General features: G+C 51.0%; 3 protein-coding genes and 1 long non-coding RNA gene across 5 annotated transcripts; 3 read left to right on the forward strand and 1 right to left on the reverse strand.

Moving 5' to 3' along the window:
* Positions 1-207: 207 nt before the first annotated feature.
* Positions 208-15,563, forward strand: POLR1B (RNA polymerase I subunit B). Its single transcript, XM_031597314.2, has 15 exons — positions 208-398; positions 481-648; positions 2,124-2,270; positions 3,067-3,199; positions 4,228-4,364; positions 4,940-5,163; positions 6,559-6,730; positions 7,712-7,883; positions 8,187-8,468; positions 9,042-9,175; positions 9,609-9,779; positions 10,375-10,531; positions 11,633-11,829; positions 12,246-12,499; positions 14,244-15,563. Exons 1-15 carry the CDS (start codon positions 246-248, stop codon positions 15,124-15,126), a joined length of 3,384 nt encoding a protein of 1,127 aa, XP_031453174.1. The 5' UTR covers positions 208-245; the 3' UTR covers positions 15,127-15,563.
* LOC149918861 (uncharacterized) lies at positions 14,138-16,075 on the reverse strand. The gene is made up of 2 exons (XR_016463990.1): positions 15,557-16,075; positions 14,138-15,128 (listed from the first exon to the last, which is right to left on the reverse strand). It is a non-coding gene; the product is annotated as an uncharacterized LOC149918861 (long non-coding RNA).
* A 74-nt stretch (positions 16,076-16,149) lies between these two features.
* On the forward strand, positions 16,150-20,092 carry CNPY3 (canopy FGF signaling regulator 3). 2 transcript variants are annotated; one of them, XM_090134901.1, is made up of 7 exons: positions 16,150-16,404; positions 16,516-16,827; positions 18,604-18,727; positions 18,858-18,954; positions 19,233-19,355; positions 19,478-19,595; positions 19,707-20,092. In XM_090134901.1, exons 1-7 carry the CDS (start codon positions 16,224-16,226, stop codon positions 19,901-19,903), a joined length of 1,152 nt encoding a protein of 383 aa, XP_089991027.1. In that variant the 5' UTR covers positions 16,150-16,223; the 3' UTR covers positions 19,904-20,092. The 2 variants fall into 2 exon arrangements, with proteins under 2 accessions (XP_089991027.1, XP_031453251.2); XM_031597391.2 differs by lacking the exons at positions 16,150-16,404; positions 16,516-16,827 and adding an exon at positions 17,539-17,689.
* A 122-nt stretch (positions 20,093-20,214) lies between these two features.
* On the forward strand, positions 20,215-22,054 carry GNMT (glycine N-methyltransferase). The gene is made up of 6 exons (XM_031597381.2): positions 20,215-20,477; positions 20,553-20,680; positions 20,799-20,912; positions 21,317-21,459; positions 21,545-21,666; positions 21,747-22,054. The coding sequence occupies exons 1-6, from the start codon at positions 20,272-20,274 to the stop codon at positions 21,916-21,918; spliced, it is 885 nt and encodes a 294-aa protein (XP_031453241.2). The 5' UTR covers positions 20,215-20,271; the 3' UTR covers positions 21,919-22,054.
* The last annotated feature ends 328 nt before the right edge of the window (positions 22,055-22,382 follow it).

The following is a 22,382-nucleotide window of genomic DNA, read 5'->3' on the forward strand; positions in this document are numbered from 1 at the left end:
AACGCGGCACGGTTGGACGTGGTGCAGGGGGATGCTCTGCTGTGAGGGGCAGGGCTGCACGGAGGCACGAGCACTGAGGTACGCGGCACGGAGAGCTGCTATACTGGAGGCGCTGAGCGAAGCCATGGCTGAGGCGGCCGCGGGCGGGAAGCACGCGGCACGCGGCCGTCCCGCCCCGCAGCGTCCCGGCGGGCGGCGCGGCGGGGCGGAGCGGAGCGGAGCGGAGCAGGCGCACGGAGGGCAGCATGGCGGCGGCCACGGAGGACGGCGCGTCTCGGGAGCCGCACCGCTTGCGACGGCGGCAGCGGCCCCGCGGCGGGGTACGGCGCGACCTGCCCGCCGCCCACATCGAGTCCTTCAACTACGCCATCAGCGAGGGGGTGTACCGCGCCCTGCAGGTGCCGGGGGGCGGGCGGGCAGCGGCCTCCGGGGATCGCGCTCCGGAGCTCGCCCTCACGCGTGGGCGCCCGTCTCTTGCAGGACATCCCGCCGGTGGAGCTGGCGCTGAAGGACGGCCGCGTGGCGCTCACCGTGGTGGGGATCGCCATCTCGCCGCCCGTGGTGCCCAAGGGGACGCTGTGCCAGGAGGTGAAGGTCTTCCCGGCCGAGTGCCGGGGGCTGCGCAGCACCTACCGCGGGCGGCTCACGGTGAGCTCCTCCGCTCGCGGCTTGTTGGCTCACCTCAGCCGCGGCTTCTTCGCCCTTCCGAGCTTCGCCTGCTTGAGAAGCGTTTCTGAGAGCTGTGTCCTGCCGTGGGTGTTCTGCAGGACGAGCTGACAGCAACAGCTTTTCGTTGCGTTGAGCTTTGTCTCCTCTGTTCTTATTTCCGTTTCCCCCCTCGCAAGGCATCGGTTGTGTTCCTTCTGCTCTCAGGCGGGTGTTGAACCCAGTCAGCCTCTGCAGGAGGTCTGCAAGGAAGCCTCCTTCATCCCACAGGCCATTAGAATTCAAGTCTCTACTTTTTCCTGCAGAAATCTAAGTCTGAAGGCAGCATGGCTCTGAAACCAAAGTCATAAGTTCCTCCTGGTCGTACTGTCTGCTCACTAGTTCTCTGTATTGCTCAGGAATTCCACTAAAGAAGCATCCCTGGCAGGCGTTCTCCTTTGCACGGTTTCTTCCCATTGTCACCACGTAGCCACATCCATGCTGCATGCATCCTGCACAAGGACTCTTGCTTGCAGTTCCAGCTTTATACAACTTGCAGCAATGAGTCTGACTGCAAGTAAAATGTCCAGACATAAAAGTTGGCCAGTTGTAGATTGTGCACCGTTTTCCCACTGGCTCTTGGATTTTCCTGAACCAGAGATGCATTCATTCTTTAATTTCTCCTACCTGTGTTGCTCCCTTCCCTCCCTAACTGTATTTTTTTAATTGTTTCTCAACCAATGTAAACATTTGACACTTGGAACAAAGCATTTTATTGTGCCTGATGTGTGGAAGCCTTTCCTGTTCTTTCCCACTCCCTGCCCTTGCACGGTGGGAAGCAGTGTGTCATCAGCCCGTTTTCACCATATGATTTTAACAGCACAATCAAATTATCTCTGAGGTTCTCAGTTCTCCAAGGTGAGTGCTGTGTCTGGTGAGTGGCGTGTTGCACAGAAGCCATTTTATACCGTTGGGCATCATTCAAGCTGAAGACAGAATTATGTAGAGGTTTCAGTGTACAGCTGTGTCACTGTGTGGATTTAGAGGGGGGCAGCAGATGTTTAGGAATTAGAACAGAAACCTCCTTAATTCCTAAGATGTTGCCAGGTGTTAATCCAGCAATAATGCCAAGACCTTTTTCCTGACTGTGGCTCTTTTAAGGCTTACCATTCTGCCTATGAAATCGGGACTCTTTGCTATGTATTTTACACTGTCAACTTTGTACATGTACATCTTGCTGTCAGCTTCTTTACTTAAAAGGAAATCATACAAGTCTAGAACTGTAGATATATGCCGACTGTTTTCCAGAACATGTTGCCCAGGTATCTACTAGTTAAGCTTTTTATTGTGATTATTACCACTTTACGGTGATGGCAGCTGGTTGGACAGATTGGTGGTCACGTTAAATGTACAGTTATTATAACAGGAATGAAAAAGGTCAGCTCAGTTTGCTCACTGTTCGTGTTGTATCATTTTAGGTTGACATCAGCTGGTCACTGAATGGCATTCCACAAGGGACTATTAAACAGCCTGTAGGGTATATTCCAATCATGGTGAAGTCCAAATTGTGTAACCTCTATAATCTTTCTCCCCAAGAGCTCATCCAGCACCATGAGGAGGAAGAGGTAATGAGAATTTTGTGGATCAGGAAAATGTGCAGTATATTAGACCAGGACTTGAGCATTTGTATTTTAAATTTTACTTACGTTCTCTGAATGGACACTAGTTGTAGGTGATGACTAGTAGATGATTCTGAACAACATCTTGAAGAATGGCAAGTCCCAGTAAGTCTCAGCTGTCTTTGGATACAGGGGCCTGTTTTGTGTCAATACCTGTGCTTCCCACAGGTGACTTTACTGTTGCTAACCAGCACTGATGGCTCTGTGGAGGCAGATTAGGAGAACAGGCATTGAAAGAGGTTCTTTTTATTATTGTTGGTTGTCTTCCACAGCTGTTTTCATCTCTCAGTAGCATATCATCTAATACAGAAATATTATAAATATTCTGTAAATACAGGATTATATGTTTTGTGCTCCCAAAAGAGTGAGCAAACAGAAAGAAAATCTGCAGTGGTGTATTGCTACTGGCCCCTTAGTGCACTACCAGTACCCTTACAGTATTCTTTGCTACTGGAATGCTTTTTTTCCTAATGGCACACAATTTGGGAAGCTGGACATTTATTGGTACTATGCATGTACATGAATCCTCTTCCTTGTACAGGGTGCTAGACTTAGACTTTTAAAGTGCACTGACAAAGAGTGCAGCCTTTCCAGATGCAGTGCTGAAATGTCTTGCTGTGTTTCATAGTTGAGATATTAAATGTTTGTTTTTATAATATATTACAGGCATTTTCTTATTTTACTGAAGATGATACTTCATATAATTCTAAGCGCATTAAAAGCATTCTTTTCTTTCTGGCAGGAAATGGGGGGCTACTTCATAATTAATGGCTTAGAGAAAGTAATTAGAATGCTGATTATGCCCAGGCGCAATTTCCCTCTTGCGATGACAAGACACAAGTGGAAAAACAGAGGTCCTGGTTTCACAGAGTACGGTAAGCTAAAGGGCTTCCTGCCAATCCCTCCAGAAGCTGCTTGTGGACAAACAGGAATAACCAATTAGGGTCATTTTGTTTGATATTTTGTTGTTCTTGCATAATGTTTATATTTTTAGGTAAATTTTACTACAAAGGAAACCAAAGGGTTGGTAACAGCATAGCGATACAAGTATGAGGCAAGTGTTTGCCTTTCAGGTGGTTTCTGAGCTGCCTGTGCTGAAGGAGATGGCATTCTAGGCTGTGCAGTACATGGAGCTGTTGTTCTGTTATAGGAGTAATTGGAACCCTGCATGCTGAAGAAGTCAGTGTAAATTAGTGAGGTTGTGGCACTGAATTTGGTTTTCCATACATCAAGATGATAAATGTAATTTACATGAAACAAGTTAACTGGATTCTTGCCTGTTAGATAACTTTGCATGTATATACTGGTAAAATTGAGTTTTAATTAAACCAGATTGAATAAAACCTGATTTTTGCACTCGGATGTTACCAGCTGCTCAGGCCAGAACCATGGTGTTTCAAAACACACTAATTCCCCATGAATCAATTTTGAGGCACTGCTAGTTTAATTAGTTCCCATTGGTTTTATTTTGATTTGTCCTGCAGTGGACAGCACAGAACAGGAGCAGGAAACAGTGCTTCAAATTTACTGCCTTACTACAGGGATGGGAGAACTTGTTCCACAGTGCAACGGGGAAGAGAACTTGTGTGTTGCAGTATCTCAGGACCTACATTTAGAGACAGGACAGATGGAGTTTCCATTTCTTAAAATCTATAGGCATCTCCTGAGCTTTTCAGCAAGTGTAATGGCTGTCCAAAGATGTTTGTTCATTAAAACTGAACTTAGCTACATGTATTTATGGGAATCTGATCAGTGGTCAGATCTACCTGCCTCACGTTCTCAGCTGTGAAGTAGAAAAGTTTATCTACTGAATCATCTCACACCTGCTTGGACATCTCACAGAAGTGTGGTCTGTACTTCTGGCATAGCTCATATTGGCTTTTGCTTCTTTTAATTTCTGCAGGGGTAGTGCTTCACTGTGTTAAAGATGAGCACAGTGCAATAAACATGAATCTTCACTACCTGGAAAATGGCTGCGTAATGGTGAACTTCATTTTTCAGAAAGAACTGTTCTTCCTTCCCTTGGGATTTGCTCTAAAGGTAAACAAATAATGCGTATTACATGCTTTCTGTGTTAAATAAATGCAGCAGTTTCACTAAGCGTTTCTATTTTCTTGAGTAATGAGAGGCAGCTAATTCCATATTAAGTATTTTCAGTCATACTTCTGACATTGGTTGAGAACTATAGAGCAAACTGAGCCTGCACGTGTGATGCAGTGTGCAGTTGGAGCAGAGGAAGTGCATGCAGGCTTATGCCAAGGTGTTATGGCTTCCAGCTAATGAATGTTGTGGATTAATAGCTTATGGAGGATGTAAGGGCTTGCAACCTAACAGGAAAGATTCTAGGAGTGTTTTTAAAACTGATTGACTGTTTAAGAAACAAGTTGGAGGATGCAAGTTTGTTTTTTTTCTGAGGTTTTCATTAGGCTGGAACTACTTGTGATCATCACCTTATTCATATCCCCTGTGCTACTCTTGAAGTACCTTAATCCCACAGTATTTTTCCATTTCCAGAGGACTGAAAACATAAATCACTGGGGCACCCAACTTCTACTGTTTTATGAACAGACATTGCTATGATTGTTTTTCTGATCTGATGCACATCTGTCTTTCAGGCATTAGTTAATTTCACAGACTACCAGATTTTTGAAGAGCTGGTCAAAGACAAGAAAAATGACACCTTTTATGTGAACTGTGTTACTGAGATGCTAAGAGCAGTAGCTGAAGCAGGTTGTTACACACAGCAAAACGTCCTCGAATACCTTGGAAAGAGCTTCAGAGTAAAACTCAACCTTCCTGAGTGGTACAGCAATGAACAGGCTGCAGATTTCATTTTCAAGTATGTATGTATGTGTTTAGGAGTACATGATTGTGTCATTGTATTGAAATTACAAGTAACTTTAAGAATACTCTGCCATATTATTTCATACTATCATTGTTATGGTTTTTGTACACAGCCAGTGTCCAATTCTTGGTGGAATTTCAGGATATTGTGATAATCTGTTCTGTTCAAGTTTAGAGAAAGGGAAGGTTGGAACTACATGTGTGGACTGCTTTAGGTTCAACTTGTTGAACAGCATTAGGGCAATTTGTGGCATTTTTTCTGCTGTTTCACACAGTCATTAGCAACTATTATGAGAATTACACTTATCTTCTAAATGATAGGAATTGGATGTTTTAAAGTCTCGCTTCTTCAATGGAATAAGTTAGGAAGTAATGGAAGAGAGGGGTTTGAGATTGCTAATGTGACAACCATTCAACTAACTTTCTTTTTCAGGTAATACAGATTTTAGTTCTTTGACCAAGTTTTTTAGCACTTGAAAAGTATCATTTGGGATGCCCAAGTCCTTGAATACCTGTAAATAAGGAGTAATCATGGGGTGTCTAGAAGCATGAATGCAGTTTTTCAGTGCCTCAGAAGGGCACTTAGAAGTGTAGGAAGAACAACTCTTCGTACTGAGAAACATGAGTGGATAATTTCAAGAAAGTTGTACTGTAATTTTCTTCATTCTAAATACTCTTTTGCTTTTTGGTTGTTTTTTTTTCCCCCCTGTATGTTTTAACTGTATGTTCCGTACACGCTGTTTGTCAAAGCTGTCTGCACTGTGGAGATAAGAGCAATTGTGGAAAGCATTATTTGGGGCATACTTTGTATTGTAACTTCTACCTGGCCAGAGCTTTCTCTGAATGTTTTTATGGTGAAGTTGTAGAGGCTTCAGAAGAGGGCAGTATGGAGCAGAGATACAGAGTGGCCAGATCCTGCGTGCTTGCTCACGTGCTGGAAGGTTGTTGCGCTTACATCTTGGAAAGGAAGTTATCTCTGTCGTCTTGGAAGGCAGTTTAGCAGCTTCATACCTTGCATTAAAATGTCATTCAGCACACGTTTCCACACGAGGATTTGATTGCTGTGTTCTGTGATCTGTTACTAGTCTACAGCTTGGATTTTGGGGTGGAGATGAGCGCATATATGTAGTTATGCAGAGGTATTTGGTGTCATACCTGCTGCAAAATAATGTACAAATCTTATCTCTTAAGTGGGCCTGTAAACAGTGTACTTGTAAGGACATACAGTAATACGTAGAACAAATTTTTCACAAGGCTCACCTTCATCTGATCAACTAGGTGTATTTTTCTAGCAACAAGAAAAAAAAAAGATTTTGAGATTATTTAGCAATAATGTGAAGAACAATTGGCGTGATGTGGAGGTGTTAATTGTCCTCCTCTCTCTCTTCAGCAAATGCATCTGCATACATTTGACAGACAGAACTGAAAAATTCTACCTGCTGTGTATGATGACCCGGAAGCTGTATGCTTTTGCCAAAGGGGAGTGCATGGAGGATAATCCAGACAGTCTGATGAATCAAGAAGTGCTTACTGCAGGACAGCTTTTCCTTATGTTCCTAAAGGTAAGCTCATAAGGCCTGTGTATGGATGGTCACCCAGTTCAGGACCTGCAGTGACCAAGGAGATGGGAGAAGTGCAGAGCCAAACTGAAGAGCAGGGAGCCTAGGTATACTACAAAGACTTGAGGGTATGCTGGATGTAGTGTAGCACGGCACTAAATATACTAAAAAGCAGCCTGTGTAAAACCTGGAGTGAAAAGCTTCAGGGCCTTCAAGAGCAAATGAAAGTTCAGGGTTGGAGTCTGGGAAAGGAGAAACACCAGCCCAGGAGGGTTTTGAACTGTTGTGTCAGTTGATACAATAGTAGTAAAGGTCTGCCTCTTTGTGGTGCTCCTGTTGTGTCACACAGCAAACGTGCAAGTAGATAACTGGCCCATCCTTTTTCTTTGAAAATCAGTGATTTATATTGTTGGTTCTACCCTGTCTTTGAATTCTTTTACAGATCAGGAAGTCAGTAGTGTATTTCCAATTTACACAGTTAATTTTTTACTGGTGATGTAAAAGTGCAGCTTCCTAAACTATTCCAGTTCATTGTGGATTCAGATTATTTTTGGCATTTCCTCATTGTAGAATGCCAGAAGGAAAATATTGCTCAGAAGTCAGCCGCAAGTAATAATGCTTCTCTGAGTTACTAGATAACTCTTAATCTTTCTTTGCCATTTTAGCCAAAATCTTCTTTAGCATTGTTTTGTTGAAACAATTGTAACATTTCTCTACTACTTGGTTGGTTTCAATGGCTGTAGAAAGAGAATAAAAAGTGAATTATGTGAAGCATTATAGTACTTTTTGAAACTGGCACCAGGAACCAGAAAAGCTTGCTGTCCTGCCTGGCCCTGTCAGATAAACAGAGGAGTGAGCAATCTCTTCTGTAAATGCAAAGATTGTAAATAGACTAGGTTTCTGTTGTATAGATAACTGACGAGGCAGTCATTAGAGTGTCTGTGTTCCTGTTTTAAATTCAAGTGTCACATTCTTAAACCGTAGGAGAGGCTTGAGAACTGGTTGCAATCTGTTAAATTCATTTTGGAGAAGAGAACAGAAAAGGCCGACATCACCATCAATACAGACAGCTTGATGAAGGCATTCAGCCTGACCACAGATGTTACCAAGTCATTTGAGTATCTTCTTGCAACTGGTAACCTGCGATCTAAGACTGGTAAGTCTTAAGGTTTAAGAAGCCATTTTTTTACCTGCTAAACAGTGTGAGAAACAACTTAAAATCAAACTTTTACCTAAAAGCAACTTGAATGCACATTGTACACTGTAACTGAATTAACAAAGGCAGTGGTATGGGAAAAGGCTGATTGAGAGTAAGAGGTATGTCCTCAAGCAGTGAATTTATAGTCTCAGGACCTTCTACAGCTCACTGAGTTGCTTAAGTATGTAGGTCTTGTTAGTGAAAAATAGGAAACAGCCATCTGGGTGACATCCTGATGTAAATCTCCGTTTTGTTCCTCAGGCCTGGGCATGCTGCAGGACAGTGGTCTGTGTGTGGTGGGGGACAAGCTGAATTTTGTTCGCTACCTTTCGCATTTCCGCTGCATACACAGAGGGTCGGCGTTTGCCCAGATGAGAACTACCACGGTACGCAAACTGCTGCCAGAGTCCTGGGGGTTCCTGTGCCCAGTGGACACCCCTGATGGAGAGCCCTGCGGTCTGATGAACCACATGACGGCTGTGTGTGAAATAGTGACAGAGATGGTTCCTGTGACAGACCTTCCACCTCTGTTATGTGCTCTAGGTACAGTTTATTGTCTCAATTATCTAATGAAGCAGTCATCCTTTTTACCCTTCTGCCCTGCAAACCCATATTGGAAAATGTTCTCCAGATACCATTACTGTAAATCGAGATAAACCTGTTCTTACTCTGCTTCTGCTTAATGGAGGATTTGCTTATTCAAGCATGTCAACCTTCTGGAGAGCATGAAGTTCAAAATAAATGTCTCTTAGCTGTGTACTGTAGAGCTGAAGATGTTCACCTGCCCAGGACAGGCTCAGAGAAATTGGACAAACCACTGACTTTATCGTGTTGCTAATAACTTGAATTAAATTGCAGCTCCTCTAGTGATTAGCACAGTGATGGGAATCTTTTTTCATTCAGAAGTGTGCTGGGACTGGATGGGAAATGGCATTCTCAGTTGTGCACGTTTTATGTTTTCCATTGAGTCTCACCTACCGCTTTGCCCTGTCCAGATGTTCTGAATTTTTCTCATGGCTCATAAAGCTGTTTTATGTGGATTGAGGCTTCCTGCAGAAGTAACGTACGTTTTTGTGCTTTTTTGGCTGTTCCCTCTCCTGCCCCAATGTCTCACAGGTGTTGTCCCCATTGATGCGACCCCAAGCAAGCCATATGCTGAGTGCTACCGCGTGGTGCTGGACGGTGCAGTGGTGGGCTGGGTTGAGTGGGACCTGGCTCCTCAGGTTGCAGAAGCCCTCCGGCGATTCAAGGTTGTCTTCTTTAAAATGTGACTTACCTAAACGTGTTCCATATGCAGTGGCCAGAAATAAACCAAAAGACTCCAGAGTTCTAAAGAAGCCTAACTTCTATTTGTCTTTTAAGTCTGACCTAATAATTTATCTTTGTCTGCATGTTAGTGTTAGGCTTTTTGGTTTTTCTTGTATTTATTCTAATTTTGGTCTCTTGGTTTATGACGTTGTCAGTTATGAGAACTTTTTTTTTTAGCATGGTAGAAGTATTCTTGGTGGAGATATTGCTAGAAATGCCTTCTAAATTTGCTCTTCACCATTTTATATTAATAGCTATGTCTGTGGATCCATGGTTGGTATTTCCATTGTGGGCATTAACCTAGCCTCTAGGATGCAGCTTAACTAAAACAATATTGTTTTGTATTCCTAAATTAATATTCCTTTACACAAACAGATAACACAAGAGAAGAGATTTCCTGCACGGGCAGAAGTGGTCCTTATCCCAATGACAGGAAAACCCAGTCTGTATCCTGGGTTGTTCATCTTCACTACCCCTTGTCGAATGGTGCGGCCTGTCAAAAACCTGCTGTATGGAAGGAAGGAATGGATTGGTACTCTGGAACAGGTAGGTTTTGCATATTTCAGTTATTAAATGCTGACTCTTACAGCAGTATCCTGCATCAGAAGCAGTATTTTGTGAAGTGTTTGTCAAAGGAGCTGAGAATGGGACGTAGGTTACTTGTGCTGAAGAGCTGAAATAGGTGGCAGAAGAGTTTTCTCACTAGCTAATGAGTTTTTGGTACTTTTCTTAGAGGTTGACTGGAGAAGTCTTTTTCAAGTACTGGAGTCTGCTTTCAGTATGAACGTAGTGTAAATCTCCTTAGGTGAATGATTGCTGTCTCATCATTTTTTATGTCACGTTCTGCAAATTGCCAGTGAGCAGCCAAGTAGTGGCTTGCCTGGGAACTTGATAACTTGGAACAATTAAAATGAGAGAGAGGAAGTGCGATGCGTATCGCAGTTTCATGCTTTCAGACTTGCTTTCCTTGCAGTTGTCTGTGATTGTGGTAAAGTAGTTCAGTAGTTGTCTGGTGTTTTTCTTGCCTGCGCTAGGGTACAGTCAGCAACCACAGCTGAAACTGAAATGAAGAGTCACTAGGCTTTGTTGCTAGCAGCTTTGTCTTGCTTTCTGTCCAACCTGTCCAATGTGATTCTTGCAGGTCTTCATGAACGTGGCCACCATGGAGTCAGACGTTGTGCCTGGAGTCACCACTCACCAGGAGCTCTTCCCTCACAGCATTCTGAGCGTGGTGGCCAACCTCATCCCCTTCTCTGACCACAACCAAAGTCCACGAAACATGTACCAGTGCCAGATGGGTAAGTACTGTAGTAACTACAGTTGCAAGTCTCCAAGCAAGAAAAAAGGGGGGAAAATCTCTGGGATGTTATCCCCATGTTTCCACATAGCAACTCTTCCCAGCAGTTCTTACAGCTCTATAGTTGATTGCCATGAAATAAGTGACTGTTAAAGAAGTCAAGTTTATCATCCAGGCTGCCTTCCAGTGGGCAGTAGTGCTCACAGTGCCTTAAGTCTTTGTCAAGTTGTTTGTGGGGTTTTTTTTTGTAGGCTTTTTCTTTTTAAATTTGAGGTTGTTGATCATACAGATTAGTGTGGGGCACTGCACCAGCTGCTTGGGGGTGGTGTCAGTATTAACAACTGTGCTGGCAGGAGTCCTCTCATCCCCCAGCTGACAGAGGTTGACCTGCTTCTCACAAGCAGCAAGAGTAAGTGCTCTGAAGTGGTGGGGGTTTCTTTGCACCTGTTATCAGTGACTGCACTGTCACTGTGACTGCAGCTTTTGAGGGAGCTTTTGAGGGAACATTTGTTGCAGGATATTAAAATGGCACCGTGGTAGCAGTTTTTTTTTTCTCTGCCAGTGATTTGATTAACTTAGTTGTCTGCAGGCAATTGGGATATGGTATGTAGATGGAGTTTCAATTAGTTGACAAACAAGTGACAAGCAAGAAACTTATTTAAAGCAAAAAAAGCCAGGCTAAGAGGTAGGAACTATGAGAGTGCTGCTCTCATCAGCTCCACGACATATTGCATTTCTAACAAGGTTACCAGAAAGGTGCCCTTAATACGTTACTGCTTTTTCATACTTACCTGAAAGTACTGATGTGACTGTGTTCAAAAACTCTTTTTTTACTACCAATGTGTTTGTACTGTCAGTAGGAAAAAAAACAAAAACAAACAAACAAGCAAAAAAACACTTTATTGGAGGCTTGAAATTGCAGAAAAGACACAATTAGAAAAATCCTTTACATAATGATGTGAAGGGAATTTAATTAGTGTGTATGGTTCATATAAACATTTTTAGCTGGACTTAGGGCAGTTATTAAATAATAATTCTGGAGGACAGAACACTATTTAACTTTGAATTGATCCTGTGTAAATACAACTTTCTTTCTTTATAGGAAAGCAAACCATGGGGTTTCCAGTGTATAACTACAAGGACCGCTCAGATAACAAGCTGTACCTCCTCCATACCCCTCAGAGCCCTCTGGTGAGGCCCAGAATGTATGACTATTACAGTATGGACAGCTACCCAGTCGGTACCAATTCAGTTGTGGCTGTCATCTCCTATAGTGGCTATGACATGGAAGATGCAATGGTAAGCCACCAGAAGAAGGAATTATACTGTCCTGCAAAGGAATTTAGGATGGGCAATTGTAAAGAAGGGTGGTATGCAGTTGAGAAGACCCCTTTTTTTGCTTTTGCTAGTCAGTTCCATTAGAACTGATATAGGATCTCAGCTGTTAAGCACTTTCTGTATTACTGCTCTACTCTGACTACCCTGAGCATAGCTCCCTTGTGTAAGGCTGTGGGCTTCCAGCACTGATTTAAAAAAAAAAAAAAAAAAAAAAGGGATTGGAGGAGACCTGAGCCTGTTGGAGTGATGACTGGCTGGGAGGTTTTTGGGTTTTTTTAATGTAGGAAGGTGTTAAAAGATGTGCATCAGATCAGAATGGAAATGCTTTCTTTGAAGATACTAACAAGTTTTTAACAGCCTTTTTTTCTTTCTCTTAGATTGTGAACAAATCTTCTTGGGAGAGAGGGTTTGCTTACGGAAGTGTTATCAAGATGGAGAGCATTGACCTTTCCCTTAAAGCTAGCAGGGGAGGTGATAATTTAGTATTTGGTATCAAGCCTGGGGACCCAAACGTTAAGGAGAAGTTGGATGCTGATGGATTGCCTTTTGTTGGCTCCATCCTGCAGCCCGGGGACCCGTTCTACAGCTATATGAACCTCAACACAGGGGAGACCTTCACTGTGTACTACCAGTAAGTTCAGCTTGTTTCAGCTTGTTCCTTCTGTCTCCAAACATATGGAGTAGTGGACCCTGATCAGCTGCTCTTTTAGGTGTTGCCTTTTCTCCTCACATAGCACCTAAGGTTTATGGAGCATGAAATCGATGCATGTTTTGTGTCTTGGAGTCAGTTACACTGAAGAGCTGCAGCATCTGACTTATCCTGGATGTAAGGCTAGGAATGATAAAAAGAGAAAACTTGCAGAAATGTTTTGCTGTCCTCCAGTATTGTTCCTTTGTCCATCTCTGTCATTTTCTGCAGTATTGTGTTTTTTGGGTACTTGGTCCCCAGGCCAGTCTCTTGCCAGAAACTGTTGTCAATACAACATCATGCCCTACCTGCACATTTATAGAGTGAGGATCATACTATTTAGTTATTCATGTTTAGAAAGCAAATTAGCTTATTGGATAAGCTAATTGGATAACAGAATAACCAGTCTTACTGGGAAAGCTATCTGTTAATACTATACAGTGAGTGCATTGAAACTGCATTGGAAAGATTGCTGGTTGTAGAGCAGAGCAGAGAGATTCAGTATGTGGCAGTGAGGATTGCCAGAATTTGATGCTGTCAGCTCAGCCTTATGCTCCTTCCACTTGTGAATCCTGTTTTGGCTCCCTACTCCATATTCCTGTTTGCCAGCTCTTTTGTGCCAGCCTCACCTTAGTGCAAGTTCCTTACCCAGAGCCATTTTACCTGCGTGCTCTGCAGCATTTGTTCATTACGATTCTATATGAGGTAACTTTTTAGGTTCCTATGGGGAGGTTCCCTGCTCTCAGTGTTGGCTTATGCCCCAAGTTTTCCCAGAGACCCTGCAACCTGAAGGGGCAGTTCTCCCTACTGTCTTAACTATGCTACACACACTGCTTGGATCTTAAACTTGGCTTGGAAGGGGTGGAGAGCAGAGGCTTTGACTCAGAACTTTCATGAAGCTGGGAAGAGGTTTGTGAAGAAATTTTTGAGTGTTTTTGTTGTTGTTTGGGGATGGCCTATACTGTGTGTGCGTTTTGGCACAGTAGAAGAATTGCTGTAAAACAGAAGCTAATCATAAGTGCAGGCCTTCTGCAAGTAGTGCAGGGACAAAGGAAAAACTCACCCTGTTGTAACGTGGTCGAAATTTATTCATTCCTTGAGAATTTGGGCTGCAAGCTCTGTTACAGGAGTTAAGTCTGCAACAGACATCCAGCATATGAAACATCTACTGAGGGTTCGCTTGAAACAGCAGCATAGCCCTGAACACCTGTTGGCAAAGGCCCACTCAGCTCCCCCTGTGCCTTTGCTCTCTGCTCCTGAGCTTTCCTCTCAGCTTTGCCCTGAACCTGTTCATTTATGCTAGCATCCCACCAGGACAGTGTTAATGTATTGTGTAGGAAACTGCTGCCTTGAAAGAAAACGGTCGGCATGTCTGATCAGATGTAGAACTGATGAACCAGGTTTAAATAATTTTGACTTTATTATCATGCGTGACACATTACCTCATCACATGAAAGTTGCAGTTGTGCTGCTAGCATTAGAAACAGCAAACAAATGGCACTTGGGTGATACCTTTGTTTGGCTGCTGTGCTCTAATTCTGATATAGTCTGATTTCCCTGAATGATACTCTTTGAAAAATGTGGTGACCCCCAGCTCTTTATTAGACTTAAAAGTGGGTTGGTTTCTTTGCTCAAAGTCATGAGCATATCTGATACCTTTGCTGTGAATGTTTTTCCACCGACACAGGAATAAAGAAGTCGGCATTGTAGACAACATCAAGCTGTGCAGTAATGACCGTGGCACTGGGAAATTCAAGAAGGCTTGCATCACCGTGAGAGTTCCTCGAAACCCAACTGTTGGAGACAAATTTGCCAGCCGCCATGGGCAGAAGGGCATCCTGAGCCAGCTCTGGCCTGTTGAAGACATGCCGTTCACGGAGAATGGGATGGTTCCAGACATCCTCTTCAACCCCCATGGGTTCCCCTCCCGTATGACCATCGGGATGTTAATTGAGAGCATGGCGGGGAAGTCAGCAGCACTGCACGGCGCCTACTACGATGCCACTCCCTTCACCTTCACGGAGAAAAACTCCGCCTTGAAGTACTTTGGTGAGACTTTGGTGAGCGCGGGCTATAACTTCTTTGGGACAGAGAAGATGTACAGTGGAATCAGCGGCGTGGAGCTGGAGGCAGACATCTTTGTGGGAGTCGTGTACTACCAGCGCCTGCGCCACATGGTCTCCGACAAGTTCCAGGTGAGGACAACGGGACCCCGGGATTCCGTCACCAACCAGCCCGTCAAGGGGAGGAACGTGGAAGGGGGGATTCGCTTTGGTGAGATGGAGCGTGATGCGTTGTTGGCTCACGGCACCTCCTTCCTGCTGCACGACCGCCTGTTCAGCTGCTCCGATGGCTCTGAAGCCTATGTTTGCACGAGCTGCGGCAGCATGTTATCTCCTCTGCTCCAGCGCCCACCACCTTCCTCTGTGGCAAGCAACAGGAGGTATTCCTGCATGCTCTGTGGCAGGATGGACACCATCCAGGTCATCCCAGTGCCCCACGTCTTCCGGTACTTCTTGGCAGAGCTGGCAGCCATGAACATCAAGCTAAGGCTCACGCTGGAGCAGTAATTCTGCAGAGAGAGGGAGGAAGCACGCCTTAGTTCTGCCTTTGCCCCCTATGGGTTTCAAGGGTTAAGTTCTCAGGTTTGTCAAACAGTTACGAGGTTAACTTCATGTTTGTATTGTGATGGGGTGAAGCCGCATCGTGCAGAAATGCGGCCCCGCATTGGTGTTTGTTTGCACGTTGTAAAAGATTGCAGTTGCAACGTGTGTGGAAATCAAGCAGGATCACTGTTCCTATGGGCCACCGGCTTGAAAGCGGTGAGAGTTTTTTGTTAGCTGAGAGCTGGCAGCAGCTGCAAAGATGAATAGGTCACAAACAGCATGAAGTGAATGCTGGGAGTGACGGTGCATTGCACTTTTTTGTCATTATTTTATTTTCTATTTCAATATTTTGATCCAAAGAAGAAAGCAGATGGCTTTCCAGCCTGGCTCTTACCTTGGCTCCAGTGCTCCTCAAGTTGTAGAGATGCACAGCCACAGGCAGGTTCTCAGCCCTGGGGCAGTAGTACAGGCCTGGGGCAGACTATATCCCCAAGCCCCACTGCTGGCTGTGCCTCTCCTTCTGTATGAGCCTCGTCTGGTTGGCACCGAGGAGATTTTTATACTTCTTGTTAAGAGTTCTTTATATGTTTCTTTAAAAAAAAAAAAAAAAAAAAAGCATTTAAAGCTGTGTCTGCGGCCAGCCTTACTGCGTCCTCCTGGGAAATCCAAGGGCATCCACGGGGAGCAGCGGGGCCTCCTGGCTGCCAGAGCAGCTCAGGGCCGGCCTGGGCGGCTCTCCCAGGGCTTGGGTGGCCGCGGGAGGCGGGAGGCTGTGGGGCTGTCGTTTGTGGGTGAGGCGTTGGGACACCGCACACCAGCCGGGGCCTGGCCCCTCTGCACCATCTGCAGCAGCTCAGCAAATAAAGAAGGGGTGCCTGGGGCTGGGGTGGCTGGGGGGGTTGTGTTCCCCATCTGCTCCGTCACAGCGCTGCCCGGCTCCATCATGGCGCTGTCTGTGGCCGTACCACTGCAGCAGGGGGGAGGAAGGGCGCTACCACGTGTGCGGGAGGGGGAGACCGGCAGCACGGAGGGGAGAGTAGCGAGGCGATGGCAGCCGTGCCATGGGCCGTCTCTGTTCCGTGCCCGCCTCCCCCTCGCTGCCTTGCCCCAGGTGCAGCTCAGAGCAGCTGGGAGCAGGTGGCAGTAACGGTTTGGGGCTGAGCTGCCACGACCACGCTGCTGCTGCTGCTGCTGCTATGAAGGTGCCCTGGTTGCTGCTGGCCTCTGTTCTGCTCCTGCCCCGTGAGTAGCCAGCAGGCGGATTGAGGTGGCAGGCGCGGAGTGGGCTGGCGGCCACCGAGCCTAGCTGTGAAGGTCGGGTCCAGCGCGAAGCTTTAACCTGCATCCTTGCAGCCGGCGGGGCCGCCGACCCCCTGCCCACCCTGGCCCCGCCGCTGACCATGGTGGTGTCGGGGCAGCGGCGGCGGCTGGTGGTGTGCGTGGTGAGCGAGCTGCCCGCTAGCTCCGGCCACGCCGTCTGGATCTCCGGTGGGAACGGCAGCGCTTTGCAGTCCTTCGCCTACGGGGCTTCGCAGGAGGAGGGTGGCACCGTCTGTGCCGTTTCCATCCTCCCTGACAGTCCCGCGGAGCAGGAGCTCCTGGCGTGCCACGTTGGGCCCAACAGCAGCGCTCCGGCCCATAGCTCCGGTGCCATCGCAGTTGCAGGTACGGACGGGCCCTGCCCCGGAGCAGGGCTGTGCCAGCGGGCAGCAGGTGCGCGGCCCTGCGGGTGAGCGTTACCCAGGGGTTTGCGGCAGCCCCTCCCCGCTGTTCCTCATCCCGCAGGCAGCGATGAGGAGGCAGAGCTGTGTCCCAGCACTCCCGCGGGTGAGCGCGACGACAGGAAACCGCACCGCGGGGTGGGAGAGGGCGCTGGGACGGCGTGCGGACGGACTTGGGGCCATTTAGCCCCGCTGGGTGGGGACGACGTGCCTTTCGGGGGAAGCCATAGGGCCTGCAGCCACGCTGCCGTCCCCTCTGTTTCAGAGCCCCGCGCCTGTGCTGCCGCAGCCCTGCTGGTGGCCGCGCGGGTGGTGCTGCTGAAGGCCGCGCTCGTCGACGCCTTGCTCACAGCCCTGCTCCTGGCCCGGCGCTGAGGGATCAGGCCGGGCAGCGAGGAGCCTCCCGAAACGAGGGGCAGACCCGGCCTGGGTGACGGTGTGGGAGCGGAGCGGAGCCCGCGGGGCGGGGGCCCGCAAGAACCTCGGGGCACGGCGGCAGGAGCCCGGCCGCGCGATGGGACGGACGAGGACCGCCCGGCGGGTCCGCGGCGAGCGAGCGGAGAGGGCGGGGCTACTCGGCGTCCGGGCGGCGATTGGCCGGGCGGGCCGGGCGGCGATTGGCCGGGCGTGCCACGCGGGCCGCTGGGGTTGGCGGTGGCGGCGCGTTGCCGTGGCGACGGGGGCGGGGTGAACGCCCGGAAGCGGAGCCATGGCGGCGGAGGGTCCCGCCGCGCTGCTGCTGCTGCTGGTGGCGGTGGCGGGCGGCGACGACGCGGACTGGGTGCGGCTGCCCAGCAAGTGCGAGGGTGAGCGCGGCCGGGAGCGAGGGGAGCGGGGCCGGGAGCGGGCCGGGGCGGAAGAGGCCCGGTCGCGGCAGCCGGGCCTTCCCGCGGCTCCCGGAAGCGAAGGGAACCGAGGCTCCGCCGGGGCCGGGCTCGCTTCGCTCTGTCTGTGCCGTGCAGGGACGTGCGGGGCTCCGCGGCGCGGAGGAGAGGAGGAGAAGCGGCGGCGGAGCTTTTCGTGCGGCTCCCCCGCCCGGGAAGACGCTCCGGAGGTGCCGTGTGACCGCACGGCCGCTGCCCGCCCGGCACGGGACCGCTGTGAGATGTGGCGGCGCAGGGCCGGGCCCGCTCCCGCGGAGGGCACTGCGGAACGGCACGGAGCCCCGCGGAGCTCCGGGGCAGGAAGGGCCGTGCTGAGCCCGGCCTCCGTCCCTCCACGCCTGCAAACCCCGGCGATGTTTCCTCCTGCTCGCTGTTCCCGTCTCTGTTGGACTGTCTGTTACCGCTGAAATAAAATTGTTTCTCCCCTCCCCTCTTTTATTCATTGATCGTTTCTAAAAGTACCCGTGCAGTGTGGCAGAGTGCTGCTGGCAGGGCGATGCCCTGCAGTAGTGATGCAGCCCTGCACCCACGTGCCCGGCTGCCTTCCCGTGTGGGAGGCACAGGGAAGGGGTGACTCGCCGTGTCCTGTCCCCATGGGAAGAGATGGGCAGGTGAAGCAGACGCTGGGGTGGCTGCCCTCTGCCCTCCTGGCTGTACCCACGTGGCTGCGCTAACACTGAAGCACTATTCAGGCCCTCCTACTCCAGGAGATCATCAGTCAGGATGCTGCTCTTTGTTTCTGTGAACAGCAGTGGTGTCCATGCCCTGCGAGCTCTTCTCCCAGCACCCAGTTCCTCCTCAGGACCCGCTGACCTGCTATGCTTTTCCTTCCACAGTGTGCAAATACGTGGCATTGGAGCTGAAATCTGCTTTTGAAGAGACCGGCAAGACCAAGGAGGTGATCGACACCAAGTATGGCTTCTTGGATGGGAAGGGCGCTGCCGTCAAGTACACACAGTCGTAAGTGAAAACAGAAGGGGTCATGTCCCTCCTCTAGAGCATGGAAACGTGCCAGGTTTCTTCCTCCTGATCTTGGAGGCTGTTCTGGGGTGCAGCAACAAGCTTTTCCCTTTCTTTCCTCTCCATGCAGGGACATCCGGCTCATTGAGGTGACAGAGAACATTTGCAAAAGGCTGTTGGACTACAATCTGCACAAGGAAAGGAGCGGCAGCAACAGATTTGCAAAGGTGGGTTTTCCCTGCGGTCCCTCTTGGTGCTGAAATGTGGTCAGTTCTTCCACGTGCCAGCTGACAGCAGGCAAGGCTGTGCTGCTCTGGGGTGCTGTCCTTAGGGGGAGGTGGGCCAGAAGGGAGCCAGGTGCCATCTCACGTGTGCCTTCTGGCCGTCTTTAGGATGTGCTCATTGCAGAGAGGGACTGGTGGGCACATAACACCCCGGTGACATCTGCCTCAGGCCTCTCTGTGCCTGCGGGCACAGCCTCACTGCATGGCTCTGTTCTCTCCAGGGTATGTCAGAGACGTTTGAGACCCTGCACAACCTGGTGCACAAAGGTGTCAAGGTGGTGATGGACATTCCCTACGAGCTGTGGAATGAGACCTCTGCCGAGGTGGCGGATCTCAAGAAGCAGGTACCTACTAGGTGGGGTCAGTGTGCTGCGGCCGTGCGGGCTGGGAAGGGCTCAGCAGGTGTGGGAATGGGATCAGGGCTTGCTGCCACGTGCTGGGTGCCAGGCTGTCCTCTCCCTGTCAGTGTGATGTGCTGGTGGAGGAGTACGAAGATGTGATCGAGGACTGGTACCGGCACCACCAGACGGAAGATCTCTCCCAGTTCCTCTGTGCTGACCGCGTGCTGAAAGGGAAGGATGCCAGTAAGTCCTTGGGGCCGCCTGGGGCAGTGCATGCCTGGGGGAGCACAGGGAATCCAGTAAGGGCACGGGGAGCCCTGCGTGTCCCTCAGGGCCCTCTCTCCCCCTGCCCAGGCTGCTTAGCAGAGAAGTGGACCGGCAAGAAGGGGGACTTGGCGAGCGTGGGGGAGAAGCCGAGCAAGAAGAAGAGCGGGAAGAAGAAGAAGAAAGTGGAGAAGGAGCAAAGCGAGGGTGCCGAGAGCTTCTCCCCGGAGGAGAGCGGGGTGCAAGAAGCCACCCCGCTCCCCCACAGCCCCACCGACGAGCTATAGGCAGCGGCTCGCAAGGACTGAGCGGGGAGAAAGGCTCTTCCCCCGTGCCACAGCCGCAGCTCCCGGCCCACCACGGTACGGACTCGTTCCCCCCACAGCGCGCCGAGCCGGGGCCGCGTCCTCCCAGCGCCCGCAGCACGGCAGCCCGGGGCCGTCCAGCGCCGGGGCTGCGAATAAAGACCTTTTTCGCGGAGCGCCGCTGCGCTGCTTGCCCCGCGCTGCCGGGTCGGATCGCGGAGGCTCCTCCCTGCGGGGGGGCGGGGCGAAGGGGAATGGCGGCGGCGGCGATTGGCGGGCCGAGGGGGCGGGGCGGGGCGGGGGAGCGGCGCGGCGGCGGAGCGGCGGCGGAGCGAGGCGGCGGCGGCGGGATGGTGGACAGCGTGTACCGGACGCGTTCGCTGGGGGTGGCGGCGGAGGGGCTGCCGGATCAGTATGCGGACGGGCGGGCGGCGAGGGTCTGGCAGCTGTACATCGGGGACACGCGGAGCCGCACGGCCGAGTACCGCAGCTGGCTCCTGGCGCTCCTCCGCCAGCACCGCTGCCGTTCCGTCCTCGACGTGGCCTGCGGCACCGGGTGAGGCCCCGCGTCTCCGCGTCCCTCCCGACCTCTCCCTTCCCTCTCCCGTCCCGCTGACGGCGCTGTCCGCAGGGTGGACTCCATCATGCTGCTGGAGGAGGGCTTCCAGGTGACCAGCGTGGACGCCAGCGACAAGATGCTCAAGTACGCGCTGAAGGAGCGCTGGGAGCGGCGCAAGGAGGAACCCTTCGACCGATGGGGTGCGGGCCCGGGGGGTGCGCGGGGCTTTGGCGGGGCGGGCGGCGGGAGGGAGAGGGGGAGGGGAGCGGATGGCCCCTGCGGAGGGTCCCTTGCCTTTATCCTCCCCGCGTGCCGCAGTCATCGAGGAGGCCAACTGGCTGACGCTGGAACAGGACCTGGAGAAGCCCGGGGACGGCTTTGACGCTGTCATCTGCCTGGGGAACTCCTTCGCGCACCTGCCCGACTTCAAAGGTGAGGCTCATAGGTGGGGCTGCGGCTGCGGGGATCGGGGGCTGCCACCCACCTGTCTGGAGGGAGGCTGAGGACGTGCCCTAACTCATGGCACAGGCAGACTGCTCGAGGTGGGAGCGTGTCTGAGAACAGGCGCTGCTCTGGGGCTCCATGGGGGGCACTGCGGCGGTGGTAGAGCTGTGTGTGTCTGTGTCCCTCTGGCTGGGCCGAAGGCACACCCAGCCCTGTGCCGTGTGTGGGGCTGTGGGTTCCCCACATTTTCCCGGGAAGGCTGAGAGCGTGCCTGAGCTCATCACCGGGGTGGGGCTGCGGGTGCCCCGAGCCACTGGCTGGGGGAACCGTGTGGGTTTGTGTGGATATGGGGGCACAGTCCGTGCCTGGGGACGCTGCGCTGTTCTCCCCAGGGGACCAGAGTGACCACAAACTGGCCCTGAGGAACATCGCCAGCATGGTGCGGCCCGGAGGCGTCCTGGTCATCGACCACCGCAACTACGACCACATCCTGGCCACCGGCTGCGCGCCGCCTGGAAAGAACATCTACTACAAGGTGGGCAGCTGCCATCCCTGCCCCATCCCGCTGCCCGCTGCCCTCTGCTGGGAGCGGCGGCACACCAACGTTCTGCTGTCCCCAGAGCGACCTGACCAAGGACATCACCACTTCAGTGCTGCTGGTGAACAACAAGGCCCACATGGTGACCCTGGACTACACCGTGCAGGTCCCCCCGACGGAGGCGGGGGCCTCCCCGGAGCTGAGGTGAGAGGGGCTGCATGGGGGTCGCAGCCGAGGCCGGGCCTCGGTGTCTGCCCAGCCTCATGGCCATTGCCTCCCTGCAGCAAGTTCCGCCTCTCGTACTACCCGCACCGGCTGGAGGCCTTCACAGCACTGCTGAAAGGTGCCTTCCAGGGGAAGTGTCAACACAGCGTCCTGGGTGACTTCCAGTCCTACACGCCGGGTCAGGCCCACGTCCCCTGCTACTTCATCCACGTCGTCAAGAAGACTGCCTGAGGGGGCTGCGGTGACAGGACTGTGGTGGCAGAGCGCTCCGAGCGGCTCTGGGGACAAACAGGCGGCTGGGGACTTCGCGGAGACCCACCCAGCAGCCAACTCCTGTTAATTAAGAGCGTCTGTGAGAGCAACCGGAGCCCATGGTCCCTGTGTCCGTGTGTGGGGTGAGCCGCCTTCAGCCGGGGGGACTGGGGAGCGCAGGGGCTGGTGGGTATGGCCTCATCCCAGCCCTCTGCTCCCAGCCCGTGCCGCAGTGCCAATGGTGAAGTGCCAGGGCTGGTGCCTGAGTGTGGCACAGCCCCACAGCCTCCAAGAGGGCACTGAGCCCCACGGAGCACCATCTGGAGGACCACGTGGGTGGGGAGGTTACAGACACCCAGCTGAAATGCTTGGTGTGGTTACAGTTCACGCCTTGCCCACCCTGCAGAGCTGCTGATCAGATCCAGCTGAGTGTCGTGGTTGTG

The sequence above is a fragment of the Phasianus colchicus genome, chromosome 2 (genome assembly GCF_987193195.1).
Source record: "Phasianus colchicus chromosome 2, bPhaCol1.hap1.1, whole genome shotgun sequence".
Taxonomy (NCBI): Eukaryota; Metazoa; Chordata; class Aves; order Galliformes; family Phasianidae; genus Phasianus; species Phasianus colchicus.

Coding starts and splice junctions, on each gene's coding strand:
- GNMT (XM_031597381.2), top strand. CDS start 20,272: ATGGTGGACAGCGTGTACCGGACGCGTTCGCTGGGGGTGGCGGCGGAG. Junction 20,478..20,552: donor GACGTGGCCTGCGGCACCGG/GTGAGGCCCCGC, acceptor CGCTGTCCGCAG/GGTGGACTCCATCATGCTGC. Junction 21,460..21,544: donor GAAAGAACATCTACTACAAG/GTGGGCAGCTGC, acceptor TGCTGTCCCCAG/AGCGACCTGACCAAGGACAT.
- POLR1B (XM_031597314.2), top strand. CDS start 246: ATGGCGGCGGCCACGGAGGACGGCGCGTCTCGGGAGCCGCACCGCTTG. Junction 4,365..4,939: donor CCTTGGGATTTGCTCTAAAG/GTAAACAAATAA, acceptor TCTGTCTTTCAG/GCATTAGTTAATTTCACAGA. Junction 11,830..12,245: donor ATGACATGGAAGATGCAATG/GTAAGCCACCAG, acceptor TCTTTCTCTTAG/ATTGTGAACAAATCTTCTTG.
- CNPY3 (XM_090134901.1), top strand. CDS start 16,224: ATGGGCCGTCTCTGTTCCGTGCCCGCCTCCCCCTCGCTGCCTTGCCCC. Junction 16,828..18,603: donor CGGTGCCATCGCAGTTGCAG/GTACGGACGGGC, acceptor TTCCTTCCACAG/TGTGCAAATACGTGGCATTG. Junction 18,955..19,232: donor GCAGCAACAGATTTGCAAAG/GTGGGTTTTCCC, acceptor TGTTCTCTCCAG/GGTATGTCAGAGACGTTTGA.